The sequence below is a fragment of the Clinocottus analis genome, unplaced genomic scaffold, assembly GCF_023055335.1.
Source record: "Clinocottus analis isolate CAN_PGR_092001 unplaced genomic scaffold, fCliAna1.0.p SCAF_28, whole genome shotgun sequence".
NCBI lineage: Eukaryota > Metazoa > Chordata > Actinopteri > Perciformes > Cottidae > Clinocottus > Clinocottus analis.
The window spans coordinates 2,791,799-2,808,210 of record NW_027176020.1 but is presented as its reverse complement, the minus strand read 5'-3'; the positions used below and the strand labels follow the sequence as shown (position 1 = coordinate 2,808,210).

At 47.7% G+C, this 16,412-nt stretch overlaps 2 protein-coding genes across 4 annotated transcripts in view; both read left to right on the top strand.

Moving 5' to 3' along the window:
* The window catches only part of ralgps2 (Ral GEF with PH domain and SH3 binding motif 2), a 65,634-nt gene extending 61,077 nt beyond the window's left edge, over positions 1-4,557 (top strand). For all 3 annotated transcript variants that reach the window (XM_068592845.1, XM_068592846.1, XM_068592847.1), the window contains 3 exons: positions 122-227; positions 569-660; positions 955-4,557. In XM_068592845.1, coding sequence (XP_068448946.1) covers positions 122-227; positions 569-660; positions 955-984 — 228 coding nt within the window. In that variant the 3' untranslated portion in view covers positions 985-4,557. The remainder of the gene's footprint in view (positions 1-121; positions 228-568; positions 661-954) is intronic.
* Positions 4,558-5,802: 1,245 nt separating this feature from the next.
* fam20b (FAM20B glycosaminoglycan xylosylkinase) lies at positions 5,803-15,890 on the top strand. Its single transcript, XM_068593097.1, has 9 exons — positions 5,803-6,016; positions 7,684-8,038; positions 8,163-8,410; positions 8,521-8,607; positions 8,756-8,865; positions 11,474-11,645; positions 12,960-13,151; positions 14,761-14,820; positions 14,903-15,890. The coding sequence occupies exons 2-9, from the start codon at positions 7,910-7,912 to the stop codon at positions 15,132-15,134; spliced, it is 1,230 nt and encodes a 409-aa protein (XP_068449198.1). The 5' UTR covers positions 5,803-6,016; positions 7,684-7,909; the 3' UTR covers positions 15,135-15,890.
* The last annotated feature ends 522 nt before the right edge of the window (positions 15,891-16,412 follow it).

The window sequence follows — 16,412 nt, the reverse complement described above, 5'->3', positions numbered from 1 at the left end:
CACACACACACACACACAGCCTGCATTAACTCTTCTTCTTCTTCTTAACTAGTATTTCGACACAACATCGTCGCCACGAGAAAATTAAACTCCTGTTTCCTCTTGTCGTCCTCCTGCCCAGTTCAAGTCGGTGTCCAGTAAGAGCGTGTGTGTGGTGGGACTGATGGCCATAATGGCCGACGATCCCGAGCATCCCGACCTCTTCTTGCTGACGGACTCCGAGCATGGTGAGAGACACACACACACACACACACACACACACACACACACACAATGTCTTTGTTTAGTCAGTGCGTATTTATTCACTTTCCTTGTGGAAGTATTCATGACTAAAACTGTTGGAAAACATTTACGAAGTGCAAATGAATAACACATCAGACCTTTAATGTGGAACCACACACACACACACACACACACTCCCGTTGCCTCCATCCTGAACTCTCCTCCGCTGTGACTCTGTTGTACTTTTCATCGGCCAAAGTCGAGCGCGGCGGCTGCCATCTTTCCAGAGAGCGTCCGTGGAGACGAGTGGCGTCCTCTCACTCCTTGTTTGTCTTCCGTCGCCTAGGTAACACCTACAAGTACCAAGCGGGGAACCGAACCAACGCTCTGCTGTGGTTCAAACATCTGAGCGCCGCCTGTCAGAGCAACCGGCAACAGGTACACACACACACACACGTAACTAAAACTAAGTATCATAAATCAAAGCTAAGGGTCAAAAGATTACATTTGAAGTACAGTTTCAAAGTTTTCATAGTTTTTTTTGTTGTTTTTGTTGAAGTTATGGTCTTAATTTAAAGGCCTATTTCTTTATTGAAGGCATAATAGTCACGGTAAGCTTTGGCAAACCTACTTTTTATTAATTATTACCAGAGTTTATGGTTGTTTGTACATTTCCAGACCATGCTGACAATCGCTTCACACACACACACTTCACCTTTCTCCTGCCTGCAGGCGCCCACCAATCTGATGTCATTCGAGTGACCGACGCTGAAGAGTGACTGAGCAAAGACGAGAGGGAGAGAGCGAGGATGAAGAAGAAGAGGATGATGATGATGAAGAGGAGTATTGTATCAGTAGTGGGAGCTTTCACTGCCATGAGCCCCGACCGCCGACTCTCCGATTCTCGCCCCGGCCCCACCGCAGCCTCACCTGCCACCACTGCCTTAACCAGATTACCCTGTGTGTGTGTGTGTGTGTGTGTGTGTGTGTGTGTCTCTGTGTGTGTGTGTGTTTATGGAGGTGACTGTTTTGGGCGTACTGACTACTGAACAAGGACCTGCACCACTGCTCTCGTCTCCCGTTTGCTCTCAGCGTCTTTTCTTTTTGTTTTTACCCTCCGTCCCCTTCTTCGGTGGAGCCGTTTCACTCCTCTTCCTCCTCTTCCTCTCACAGACGGACCCAAACAATCCTCTCCTCTGTTTATTTTGTATTTTTTAAAGGGGGTCCCCTCCATGCTCAATCACACTTTCTGTCTTTTAGTCGACACACAATCACATCGTGCGCACTCACATCGGACGAACCCGTTTGGAGGGTTGAAAAAAATACACATTTATATATATACACACACACACGTATGTATATTTTTTACTTACTTGCTTCACTTTTTCATTCACTTCACGTGTGTTGGGGCTTAGAATCACAGGCTTATTTACATCGCACTCGCATGTGATCGCGGCGGCGTTGAGGGCTTCTGATGCGCAATCGAATTCCAGCAGAAACGGTTCCCACGCTTCCTGATTTGTGTCCTCTTTTCGCTCCCTCGCGTACTCGCTAAGTGTTCGGTGCGTGTGTGTGGTGTGTGTGTGTGTGTGTGCGCGCTTGTTTAGTGAGGAGAAGGTTGGGGCAGGAGGGCAAATACTTGCTCGTATAACTTGAGGTACGATCATCCCAGAGTCTAAGCTAAGACGCGCTCGCGGTCGACGAGAGATCATCCTTTATATTTTTTACAAAACCTGTTTTTTTTGTTTTGTTTTTCCCTCCACTGTTTCATCAGACTCACACACACACACTCTCGAACACACTAAACACTAAAAGACTTTGAAACTGTGAACGAGTCGAAGAGAAGAGGGAGCGACGAGAACTCCCCCTCCATGATTTTATCTCTTCTTCTGGTTGTTGAGTCTCCTTTAAATCTCATGTTTTGTGTTAGTTTATTTTCTTCATTTTTTTGGGTGGGTGCATTTCACAGTATTACCACGTAGTAAGCGATCGCACGTCTGTGTCATTTTGTCTGTTACGTTAGAATGTTACATTTTTTTTGTCTTCTTTTCGGAGCAGTTACATTGAACCTTTTATGTATTTTTTTTGTTACTATTTTTATTTTTTTTTGTCCCTTATTCTATCAACCAGGACCCGGCGTTTCATTTTATCCCCCTCGGACCTTTTGGGTTATAAATAGTGCCAAGTGACGTGACGCCGCCGCACTTCCTTCATCTTGAAGGAGAGCCGAGCGCGGATGTTTCACGGTGCCACAAAACGGCCATTTCTGTTTCCTCGTTGCGAGCAAACGGCTTCCAAACAAAACAAACGTGACGACGACGATGGAGACGACGATGACGAGGATGACGGGAAGCTTCTTTTTTTTTTTTTTCGCCCAGAAATATTCATCAAATTCTAATATTTTCTTCTTTTTTTGTGAAGTAGCTGTTTACATTGTATGTTTACGCAATCTTTTGCCCCCCCCCCCCCACCCTCTTCCCCTCCCCTTCCCAAAAAATCACACACTCCACATGGACTGTAGAGACCCTCGTGAGTGATTTGAGCTCAGCTGACGGTGAACATACGATGCCCTCAACACGATGTTCAAGTCGGAACAACAACAACAACAACAACAACAACAACTAACTGAGACAAAAGACAATGAATTGCCCGTAAAGAGACGTCGGGCCTCTCGTGTGCGGACTCAAAGGACAGATGGCGAGCGGAGGAACCTGCGGAGGGAGACGAGGAAGCCAAAGACGGACGGTGTTCCTGTGCACGCACAAAAAAAAATGTTGTCAATGAAGCCGCACAGAGGATGCAGGTCACTGCCGAGGGAGGGGGCGGGGCTTGTGTGAAGAAAGGAGGGACTTGTGAGCAGATGAGGGCGTGGAAACTGGTGTTTAGATGATAGAGCGTTAACCTGCTGTCATTAGTGACATGCTGACGTTTTTAGTCTCGTTAAAGGGACAGTTCACCCAAAAGTAGATATTTTGTCCTCTTTTTCTCGATTGTTTTGGCGTTGGAGATGTCGGCCTTCTCTCTCTCCAACGTGATGGGACTAGATGTCAGTCGGCTTGTGGCGCTTGACAACATCGACGTCTCCTTCCAGAGGTCACGACCCCGGTTGCTGAAGATAATCCGCAGAAGTTCAGAGGAAAGAAAGTAGTTTGCTGCAACTGCTCACAACAAGATGCCTGGATTATCGTCAGGAAGAGACGTTGCTGTTCAGTTTTTCAAATGCATTAAGTCCCACAATACTCCCCAAAACAATTTTAAATTGATAAATAAAACTATTTGTAAGTAAAATCCCAATTTTGAGATGAACTGTCCCTTTTTTTAAACGAGAAAAAGAGTTGTAAACAGAAGCTGGTATGCAAACAAACCCCATGTACACCGTCAGCATCCTCACAGGTGCCTTCTTTCCATTCGCTTTATTCGATGTTACTTGAGACGACGCCGTTTCCTCCAGTCGTGGGTTCTAAACCCAACCGGACCGCTCGGTCCAAGAAGGTTCACCTGAATCAATTTGTGTTGAGACGATCTTTCCCATGGAGAACTTCCCAGACCATCATGTTCAGCGTTTCCCCCTCTCTGTAACCCGAGTTTACACACTTCTCTCTTTTTTTTGTCATTTATGTACTGTGTGTGTGTGTGTGTGTGTGTGTGTGTGTGTGGTCAAAATAATGGAAACACACGTTTCATTTTTATACTTTTTGTCTTTTGAGGGAAGGGAAGGAGGTGTTTCTGGTTTTAGCCGACTCATGTCTTGAGCGATCACCTGTTTGTTTTTGGGAGAGTGAGAGTGGAGAGTTCAAAGGTTCAAGATCATTTTTCGGTTATTACAAAGAAACTCGATGCTTGAAAAATGTCTTGTTTTTTCCCGCGGTGTGCGTCGGTGTCGTTTCCGTTTAAATTCGACCTCACCGTCGTCGGATGCACAGCTCGCTCCGTATTAACTGTTCCGAGTGGATCTGCCTTTTTTTTTTTTTTTTTTAATGGTCATGACGAATTGTTTAAAAGTCAAGATGTTTTTTTTTTCGACCAGAGGAAAGTGTTTTCAGTGTGTGTGTTTTTTTCGTCTTCTGATTTTTGTGAAAAATCAATGTGAATCTGGACGGGCGCCACTCACCGTTTACGGAAGGGCGAACGACCTTCGATCAAAGGCACCGAAGGGCAACCAGGGTGATGTTTAAATGACCTTTGTCCCTCACGCCCTTTAACCTGACTGAGTGTGTGTTTGTGTGCGTGCGTGTGTGTCTGTGTCATGACTGGCGAGCGCTGTGACCTCATCACTGAGTGATGCGCTGCCCGGTGTGAAGACTGAGAACCAATAAACACTCTGCCCTTTTTTACTCCACACATCAGCTTCCTGCTCATTTTGTGTGTGTGTGTGTGATGGGTGCGTCGATAGATAGATAGGTGTGTGTGTGTGTGTATTAAGGTTGCATCACATGGTTGAATACAATTTAAATACTGACAATCCGTTCCACCTTTTTGACTTTTTGAGGAAATTTACCTGAAGGGATTTCTTGACTACGGAGCGCTTTTCATGCCCCTATTAAAGAAGTTCAAATCCCTTTTTTTCAGCCAACAACCCCTCACTAGATAGAAGCCTTGCTGTAGTACATATTCATATTTAATACAACAGCTGCCCTTCCAAAGTCCGCAGTGTCCCGTGCACTATGCATTCAATGTGGACATACGTCCTCATAACGAGGCACCTCCTCTTGCTCATATCTGCTGTGCAAAGGATTGTGGGTTAGAATAGGAGAAAGGCATGCTGGCTTGCATACTGCAAATCAAAATGTAACATCCTGGCATTTTACTGATTTTGACTGTATTGGGACAACCCGAAGGCCCAAGCAGTCTACAGACTCCACTTAGAAATCGTTGAGTGTTGGAGGGCTCTCTCGCAGACGTTTAGAGCCCTCGAGGAAACACTTAACGCGAGTGCACAATTTGCCTCAGGGAATTACCCACAATTCATAGCAAGGGGGCGTTAAACACGGGTTAACCGAGAGGAAGACACACGAGTTGTTCAGCCTCGCTGGAAAAGGAAAACGCATGACTGAAAATGCATGAAAATGCAATAAATTACAACGATATATTTGATTATCGAACATTTCATTTTGTCATTGAAGCTGTTCTGAAAAAGTAAATTATTTGACAATTAGAGTTTAAATCGAGGAGTAAACAGTATAAAATGTCCCCACAATTGCAGCAAAGGGACGTCCTATTCGTCTTTACACTCACACTTAAGTTCAGCCTCAGAGGGTTCAGGGTTTTAAGGCTTTGGGATTGGGCCTAAATCTTTTTGTCTGCGATACCAAATAGTTTGTTTATTTTGGTGTTGGAGCTCATCCTGAAAAAGAAATGTAAATTACACATAAGGACACATTCTAAGAGTAGTCTGGGTTGTTTTTTTTGCATTAGAATATAATCTATGATATAATACAGATTAAAAAAGAGGAAAAAAACAAAGGGAACCACTGGTAATTTCCTTTGACGTGTATCTCCGTCACGGTGCGCCACCGCCCCCTGGCGGCCGCCTGGAGCTCCTACAGGAAGGAGGAAGTGTTTTCGGAAGTGGACACGGCAGAGGGAAGGAATCGAAGGAAAAGGGCGGAGGAGAGGGAGCTACCAGGGTGGGGGGGGGAGAGAAAGAGAGGAAAAATGATTTTTTTTAAAACCCCATCGTGACTTTTAGCGGCGGGACGACACAGATACTCGCTCGTTAACGTCCACGTCGCAGGACTTCACAGACGTTTAAGGACGCCGCTTTCGTCTCCTCGGAACGGCTAATGGCCGGACGGTAAGTCCTCTCCTCTCTCCGCCGCTCCGCAAGCCAGTGAAAAACAACCGACGACGACGTTTGACGAGCTAGCTGGCGGCTTTTTAAGCTAACCGACGCGGCGGCGGGCGGTTTGCCTCCGCGGCTCGGAAACCCTGTTAACAGCGACAGACGTGACTAGGTCCTTGTAGTCATGGTGACCTGACGAGGCAGTTTAACGTCGGAGTGATCATGATAGGAAGGTGTGTAAGTTGTGTGTAGGTGTGTGTTTGTGTGTTTTTAATGCAGCCGTTAGGTTTTTACAACAACAACACAAAAAAACGGCAGCAACATCGTGAAAAGAGCGATTGTGTTGAATGAAGCTGAAGCGGCTGCCTGCGTGGCCGGGACTTGTGTCGCCTAAAGCCGTTATTACAACGGCCAACCGTCATTTATATATTCAATAGATGTTTTAGCGCTTTTTTTAAAAATAAAACAAATGTTAATTTTTTTTTTCAAAGGCTGGTTTGCTGCTCGTTTTGTCCGTTTTGAGGGGGGAAAAACGTTGCGCCGCGTCCGTTATCGGCCAGGTGAACGTGGCAGTTGTATTCCACTGCCGACATTAAAAGCTGATATGTTAACAGTTAAAGTCCCCCTCCCTTTTATCTACCTATCTACCTAACACACTACCTACCTACCTAACACACTACCTACCAACCACCCTACTTACCTACCACACTACCTACCTGCGACGCTACCTACCTACCACACTACCTACCTGCCTACTACACTACGTACCTACCAAGCACACTACCTGCCTACTACACTACCTACCTACCTACCACACTACCGACCTACTACACTACCTACCTACCTAGCACACTACCTACCTACCTAGCACACTACCTACCTACCTCGCACACTACCTACCTACCTGCCTACCACACTACCTGCCTACCACACTACCTACCTACCACACTACCTACCTACCTGCCTACCACACTACCTGCCTACCACACTACCTACCTACCACACTACCTACCTAGCACACTACCTACCTACCTAGCACACCACCTACGTACCAACCAACCACCCTACTTACCTACCACCCTACTTACCTACCACACTATCTACCTACCTCGCTACCTACCTACCTACCACGCTACCTACCTACCTCAGGTCAATTGCTCTTATGCAAGCTTAGACCACCTCATATGACCCCCCCCCCCCCTCCTCCTCCTCCCTCTGCACCACAGCAGGAATACCTGTCCATCACTCCCCTCACTGGAAATAATGCATGTTTCCCCAATAATCCAGTGTTAGAGAGAGAGAGCTGAAACAGGGCGAGGTTTGGAATGGAATGCGGCCCCCATGTCTGTGACACCTTTTTTTTTAAATCTTTATCTGACAGCCAAAGTCCACTTCACTGTTGTGTGTACAAGTTTAGTGGTGCGTCACCCCGATGTACTCGCACATCCTGGACGGGCTTTCGGCCGTGCTGCAGTACTGGGTCAGCATCTCCCCCGAGGGGGAGAGGGATACGGGGGGGAGAGGACAAGCAAGCGCGGGCAGCATATCGATCGTTTTTTCTCGCCACATATTATTGACAGCATGGCGTTTTTTTTTTTTTATCTGAATCCTCGTCTGTCTCCTCCCTCCCTCACTCCCTCCCTCCTAGCCTTCTCTCATTTCTGTTTCTCTCCCTGCAGGTGACTTTTCCCCGTTTGCTGGGATTGTAGCGCAAGCGGCGAGCAGCGCTCACCCTTTCCCGAAGAGCTCGTCCTGAGGCGGGAGAGGGGAGGTCCGGCGACGGGGAGCGAGACGCAGAAGGGGGGGGGGCCATGCTTTAGGGGTGATATTCACGGCAGGGACACACACACACGCACACAGCGTCGGGCGAAGGAGGCGGTTCGAGCGGGGCAGGCGGCTGCGGAGATGAAGCTCAAGCAGCGCATGGTGGTCCTGTGTGCCGTGCTCCTCCTGCTCGGCCTGGCCAAGATCTTCCTGCTGGATGGAGGCGAGGGCTCCGCGGCCAGCCGGCGGGATCTCCGAGCGTTTCGCAAGGTCAGAGTCCCGGTTAAGCGTTCCCATGTTCAGTCTTGTTCTTGGCGCGCGGTAGCCCGCGTCGCCGGTCAGTCGTACTGCATGTCGTCACCGGCCGTTGTCGCCCCCCCAACACTCCTGACAGATGGAAGCCGGCCTGTCTCTGTCGCGGGGAGCCCGCCTCACGCACACCCTGCAGTCCCCGTGGGAGATAGCGAGCCAGTGGGTGGGCCCCAGGGAGGTGTACCCCGAGGAGACCCCCGAGCTGGCGGCCGTGCTCACTGCCCTCAGCAGCGCCCGGATAGAGCGGGCGGACGTCGGCTACAAGGGTACGCAGCTCAAGGCCCTGCTGGTGCTGGACGGGGGACAGAAAGTGGTCTTCAAGCCCAAGAGGTAATTTGATCGCACACACACACACACACACACACACACGCTTGTATTTTTGTGCTTTTCCGAGTGATTCAGATGTCTCATTTGTGTCCTTTTTTCCGCCCCGAGCGTAGATACAGCAGAGACTACGTGGTTGAAGGCGAGCCGTACGCCGGCTACGACCGGCACAACGCGGAGGTGGCTGCTTTCCACCTGGACAGGTGTGTTTAAGGCCTCTCCGATACTGATTTTTATTTAAATATAGCATTTTTTTTAAAGCAAAAGCAGGATAGAACGCAATATAACAACAAAAAACAGGACAATACTAATGCTGTAACCGCGACCGTCGACGTTCTGGTGTCCCGGCAGGATCCTGGGCTTCAGGAGAGCGCCCCTAGTGGTCGGGAGGAACGTCAACGTGCGTACGGAGATCAAACCCGTGGCCACAGACCAGCTGCTGGCCACCTTCCTCATGCAGGGTGAGTCGCGTCGCTTCCTAGTGAGAGTGTGGAGTCACTGCACCAATGATTTCTCTCTTGCGTTTGACTCATCTCTCGACTTTCTTTCTCCGTTTTCACTCTCGCCGCTCTTCTTCTTCTTCCTCTTCTCTCTGTTTCCTTTTTTAATCTCCTTCTCAGTCAGCGCACTAGGATACGTCTGGCCTCATCCTGTTTGCTGATGGTGCGACAGGTTGATATAGTAAAATCACCACTAAAACCCACAGATGATCTATAGGGGCGTGTAAATATGCTTTCGGGTTTTAATTGTGTTGATTTTTTCCGACAAAGCAAAGACACGTGGATGAAAGTGTGTCGCAAACTAACACGTTCTCCCGGCAGCGAGCGCTGCCGCCGCTTGTTGAAAAGGGAAACTCCGGCACATGAAGGTACATCGAGCGATCCGAGGGAGCAACGCTCAACCCGTGAAAACATTTTTTTATATATATATATATATATATATATATATAGTAGATCATTTTATTCAGGGCTACCCGGCGCTAAATTGTGTATATGACTATATATATATATATATATGATGTCACCGTAGGCGCTAAAGAAATTTGGATGGACAGTTTTTCCTTTTGTATTTTGTCACACTTAGTGGACCGTTCTATCGATTCATCAGACCGGTTATCGTCGGATCGATCGCTTGCAGTGTTTCCACCGGCTGAGTTAGGTTTTCATATAAAAAAAACAAACCAATGATGACCGGTGTGTTAGCTGCATACCAATCCAATCCGAGCATGCAATATTGACAGAGAGAGACGAGCGACGTAGCGTTTCGAATAATATTATTTAAAAAAACAAGTTTGACCCGACAAACCAGATCTGTGACATTATGGGTTTCTCTTTGTCACATGGCAGACAACTTGTTCTTCTTGTTCTTCTTCTCCTTCTCCTTCTTCTTCTCCTTCTTCTCCTTCTTCTTCTTCTTCTTCTTCTTCTTCTTCTTCTTCTCCTTCTCCTTCTTCTCCTTCGCCAGCTGTTCAGGCTACTCTCATGTTTGATGTTCTGTAATTCGCTTTATGTTCAAAGATGTCACTTACCGCCAATCAGTGACCTTAACGTGACTCATCTGTGGAGGGGTTCCTTTGCAAGTTGGTGGTTTACAGGCGCCGGGCAATGTTCCACTCACCATCACGGGGGTGGAGGCCACTACACAGATGTGTCATTAAGCCCCCGACCGAGGAGTTTAAGAAAGCATAAAGTAAATGGTGCTTCAAGTCTAGACGCATCAATTAAGTTTAGTTTATATCTGTCCAGGTTTTTATCGTCTGATGAAGAGATTTCTATCGTCATCTATTGTGTATATGACTATATATATATATATATATATATATATATATATATATATATATATATATATATATATATATATATTGTAATGGACTGACACAGGCAGAAGTTATTTCAATTACCTGGTTCAGGAGGTCAGTTAAGGTCTCACGAGCTGTGTGAAACCTGTCAATCATCGTAGCTACCTGTGATGGGCAGAGGGAGTGAGGTGGGATGTTGTTGTGTGTGTTGCTGGCCTGCACAGCAGAGTCTTAAGCAGGTTTAACGGTGTTGACTGTCGCTTCGGCCCAAACTAGCCTGTGTGTTGTCCCCCACATAAACCGCATAGTAAGCAAGATAACGTCCCGTTAGCTTTCCTGACCACGGAAAGACGAGGAGGAGGGTTTACGGGAGAAGAGCACGTCTCGATTGAGCGTAACGACGTAGATTATTCTGTCTATTACAGCCGTCTTTCTGTCATCACATTAAGTTTAGTTGTACCTTTTAAAAGATCTGACTTTGAAACACGTATCTGAGACCTCGAACGCCACCACAGTCACCACACACACCACACACACCACACACACCACGGTCACGGTTAGGAAACTAAAGGAAAAGACAGAACCGAAGACGGTCCGCAGCTGCGGAAAGTACAAGGGACCAGCTGTGGAGAGCCGTGACCACCTGTTTGTGGGTTCGGGGCAGTGATGTCACTTTGTTTTTGCACATGAGTGGAGGTCTGTCCCTCGCGTGTTTTCAGTGTGGCCGATACTGTGCGTCATTACATACACATGACCTTCTTGAAAGGCGGTAAACAAACGGTTGAAATTGGGGCTTTTCTACGAGGCCGGAGTCATTTCAATCTGAAGTATTTTACATTTTATTAGTTTCTTTCAAAAGAAAACTCAGCGGGTGGCTTCGTACTGTTCCTCCTCACAGCGGCGTTGATTTAGTGAATGAAAACTGGGACAAAATATGCATCCAATGAATTAAAAATGAGACTAAAATGTAGTTTAGAAAACAAAATCTTTACGCATATATCTGCAGCATTCTGAGTCAATCAGCTTGTGTTTGTCTTCAGATAAGATGAAGTCTTTTTGTTGGTTCTAGAGGAGAAACGCTCAAGATAATCCGATCCGGCTACGAAAGGACAATTGGCGCGAGGCTGACACTAAAGACAACACACAGGCGTTGTTACTTTATATGCGGCGCTAACGCTGCACCGCGGCGCTAACGTTAGCATCCCTTAACGCGTTAAAACCCGTCTTGGCGGTCGAGTGGAGTCACATCCTCATCCTCTTCCCCTCTCCAGGTAACAACACGTGTTTCTACGGGAAGTGCTACTACTGCCGGGAGAGCGAGCCGGCGTGCGCCGAGGGCGAGATCATGGAGGGGTCGCTGACCCTGTGGCTGCCGGACGTCTGGCCGCTGCAGAAGCACCGGCACCCCTGGGGCCGCACGTACCGAGAGGGGAAGCTGGCCAGGTGGGTGCCGCCATGAAACCCCGGGGGGGAACATCCTGGGACTTGGGTGTCGTCGTCTGTGTTCGTGCTGAAGCGGAGCGTCAGCGGTCGTCTCCTCAGCGCTCCACGGCTGAAGAATCGCTGACCTGTGCTTTCCTAACCTCCCTTTTTTTTTAGGGGGATTCTAAGAAAAGTGTGCTTTGATCCGTTATCTCGTGGTTTGATCAGCGAAGGAGATTCTCGCCGCTGCCCGCGGGGTCGGCCAGCGATCGCTAAGTGCCGACGCGGCCCGCCGGTCGTCTGCGTTCGCACATCAAAGGGATTTTTTTTTTCCGCGATCCGGACAATTCCCACACCGCTCAGCCGGCCGCCGGATATCAAGCGAAAGCTGACTTTGCAGGAACAAGCTGAGGATTTTGACGGATTTTTCTCTCTCTCTTTTAAAGGCCGCGCTCGGCTTCTCGACAACGGCAAACCTTGCTGAGCTCAGCAGAAACCGAGCAACCTCACCTGACTCCTTTCTGTTCAATTGCATTTCAAAATGCAGAAATTAAGGGCAACAAAAGGTGTGCGTGACACACGGTGTTGAGGTCAGGCCGTTGATGAGATCGTGTCTTATTAGTCGGACTACAATGTTGAAGAAATTATGAATATCAAAGTGAATAAGTAGATGTTCATCCATTAATATGCAGTCCAGGACGGTTCTGGCATGATGATCACAGACCTTTTGGACATTTTTAATAGTAAAACTGAACTACTAAACTATTATTCCCCATTTAAAAAAAAATATTTACCCCTTAAAGGTCACAAAATATCCCACAAGATTACGTTCTCAAGTTACTCGATGCGGTCGCCCACGTGGCGCTTTTATTTTAACAGAAGACGCGTCACATTTAAAGAAGAACACCAGTAGTGGAGTTCTCTCCGTGAGCTTGTGACACGCGGTTAACACATGCGTGTCAGATTAATCACACGAGGCTGCTTGAATTAGATTCCACTGTGGTTGTGGTCGTGAACATTTAGCCACAGCACTAATCATTTCCAGACACGACGTCAGTGCAATCGTGTGAAATGCTTTATTAACGAAAAAAGACGAAGAATCTAACTCAATAAATATTGGAACAAAATGGACGCCGGTCTTGAATCGCTAACTCTCACGTCGCCTCGTCGCTCACCTTTTAAGGCGCACGTCGTTCTGGTGAAGCTGACGGTGAGGTCACAGATGGACTGTGTGTGAAGAGAGTACACCTGTATACAATGAACACACACGTACACACAGGAAATACACTTTAAAAAAATTGTAACTTCCTCCATTGACTGTGTGAAATCCTGCAGGTGGGAGTACGATGAGAGCTACTGCGAGGCGGTGAAGAAGATGCCGCCGTACGACGCCGGGCCGCGGCTGCTGGACGTCATCGACACGGCCATCTTCGATTACCTCATCGGGAACGCCGACCGGCATCACTACGAGAGCTTCCAGGACGACGGCGGCGCCAGCATGCTCATCCTGCTGGACAACGCCAAGAGGCGAGTGCGACGCAATGACTCAAACCGCAGATTCCGTTAATTGTCATTTTCAGACGTTTTCTGAGGGTTTTTTTACCATGAAATATGAGATTAGGAATCGTTCTGTAATCCATGGGAAGTTCTCCTGAGTGGGAATGTTTCATTAGCGTTTTGGCCTCTTTTTTTTTTCCCCCGCTGCCGCGTAAGAAAGCTACTGGAAGCTGTTAAGCAGGGGCTGGGGCTTTTATTGTGAAAGGTAGGAAGGGAAGTGTAGTGTCGCTGTGATTTTTCTTGAGAGAGAGACTCTTGTGGTGTTTTATAACCTGCATAGGGTTCCTCCCAGTGGTATCAGTGCATTGGGTAATCAACATCTACTTCATGAAGAAATGAATCAAAGCCCCGACGAGTGAAGCAACGTTTTTACTTTTAGCGGAAACACAAACAGCAAACGACTTCCTGTGACGTCCTTTGCTCCTTTTTTTTTCCTTTTTTCATCGAAACACGTCCACGCAGCCGCAAAGTTCACGATTTCATGCTTCTTTAAGGTGAAGTTGACATTCTGCCGCGTTTCCCTTCGCTTATCGGCACTGAAACTGCTGACTCACCGTTCACAGGCGCTTCCATGAAGTGACGCTTCTCTTCAAAAGGTGTTTTTCCAATAATTCATCACAGTTAGCAAATAATCAAAGGACCCCAAATCACACGTTGGTAAAAAACTAAAAACATTTTCCAACCTTAACATTTGATGTGTGACAAGAGAAGCGCTGTAATTCACCGTCTAGTGCGTGGAAATATACACAGATTCATCACAAAGATAAATGTGGTGACAGGGTTTGAGCGCTCGTGTGGAAAACCTGGAAAAGTCCTGGAATTTTAAAAAAGGTCTGGAAAAAGTCTTTAAAAAAAATAAATTCCCAACCAGAAATGTGTGAATGTGTTATATTCATGTGTTCACGTCCTTCATTTAAACTGAGTTTGATGTAATTAATATGCTTTTAAAAGAAAGACGCTTTAATAGCAGGTACACTGTCTGCTTTTGAATTCTCATTGTTAATTTCACTCACTTTTTTTCATGTTCACACCCAGATTTCACAATGTTTGGTCATGAAAATTTAATTTAAAGTCCTGGAAATCTATTGGTCACAATGTGTATGAACCCCACAGTCAGTTGTAACACATCTCTGGGTTTTAATAATAATAATTTGCTGTTTTTGTTGGTTTTTTTACTTCGCTCCTCTTGATCCGAGTGTTTGGTTTGTTAGAAATACTCTTTGATGCTTCATTTTTCATCCTAATTTTACATCTGAAGGCTCCTCAGAGGAACCGCTGTAGTAGCAAACACAACATCCATGCTCAGCGTGGGCAGCAGACACACACACACACACACACACACACGCACCCTGCTGAGTGCGGCGCCTCGTAGCATCACAACGTGTGGTTTTTTTTACAGTCTCGGCTCCAGCGGAGCGAGGCTCATGCTATGATGGATCCTCCTGACCGCAGTGCAGATGCCTCACTTCACTTTTTATTTAGTGTAATTGTTTCTTCTTCTTCTTCTTCTTCTTCTTCTTCTTCTTCTTCTTCTTCTTCTTCTTCTTCTTCTTCTTCTTCTTCTCTCCTCCGTGTGCAGCTTTGGGAACGCGGCTCTGGACGAGCGAAGCATCCTCGCCCCGCTCTACCAGTGCTGCATGTGAGTGCTCGCCGTCTCGCTTCCTCTCTTCTCAGTTATTGTTCTCTATCCTGATGTGACGGCGTCTTTTCTCCCCCCTCAGGGTCCGCGTGTCCACGTGGAACCGCTTGAACCTGCTGAGGAGCGGCGCGCTGAGCTCGGCCATGCGGCAGGCGCTGGCCTTCGACCCGATCCACCCGGCGCTGGCCGAGCCGCACCTGGCGGCGCTGGACAGGCGCCTGTCGGGGGTCGTGGCCACCGTGAAGCAGTGCATGGAGGCGCAGAGCCCCGACAGCACGCTCATCGAGGACCGGATGAACCTGCCGCACCCGTAGAGACCGGCGCCCAGGACCTTTTAAACGCCGAGGCGTGTGGGGGCCCCGCCCCTTCTTCTCCAGGGCCCCGCCCCTTCTTCTCCAGGGCCCCGCCTCTTCTTCTCCAGGGCCCCGCCTCTTTTACCGCCAGGGCCCCGTGAGGTAAAAGAGACGCGGGGAGCGAGCGGCGGGATCGGCAGGGTGGAGCGACGACTGTGTGTTTCTGCCCCTCCCGGACCACCTGTCACTCAAACACTCGAGTGGTCAGCGACATGAACGTTTTCTCAGGACGTTTCTCTGCTGTCGAGATGCAGACGCTCTAAAGAAGGAGGCGGAGGGGAAGGAGGGAATCGAGCCACCGACGTGCCGGTGGCAGACGCAGCGCAGGCCGGCTGTCGTCCAGGACTCTGGAGAGCAGGTTCCCTCCTCCTCGAAAGGACATCCAGGACTTTTAAATCCAATTTGAGAACCGGAAACTTGTTGGCTTGAACTTTTGATCGTAAAGGAAAAGGAGAATTTTAACTCTGCTCTTCCTCCATCATTTTGTGTACATACTTAAACTAAGTAGTGACCTAGAATTATGAGACAAAAGAATATACATTCGTGGATTATAATATTAAATAAATGGTGTGTGTCTGTGGGGGTGTGTAAGAGCGAGGGTGTGTGTGTGAGAGAGAGCCATATTGTGCCGTAAATAAGAAAAGCTACTGACATGACGGACTTGAAGTGCAGGCACGTGTGTGTCTGTGTGTGTGTGTGTTCATCTTCAGCATTAAACTATGATCTATTTAATTGTGGTTATTTCTGTCATTTCTTTTTCCACGCGGACGATTTCAACCAAATCGTCCGTGTGTGTGTGTGTGTGTGTGTGTGTGTGCGCGCGCGCGCGCGTGTGTGTGTCTCTCACTGTCTAGGGTCTGGGGGAAGTTGTGGTTCACACACACACACACACACATACCTGTGAGTCAGCAGCAACATCCCCCCTCATTGTCTCAGGTTATTTTTTCCACGCCGTCCCGTCAGTGAACCTGAGCTTACACTTTCAACCAAACGCACATTTTCTTATCTGTCAATCAGACAGAAATTAAACCCCGCCCCCAAAAGAAAGCCTTGAATCTGAGATCAGATCGATACTGTTCAGTTCTTCTGCTGGCGATTGGACTTTCCCCCGTTTCATCGCTTGACATTTCACTCGCTTAGAGGTTCCACCGGCTGCGTGGTTTCTAATCTTAATCTCTGATTTTCGAGTGAGCCCAGTTGTTTTCTTTTTTCTGTCTGCTTTACCCACAGAAGGGAAAC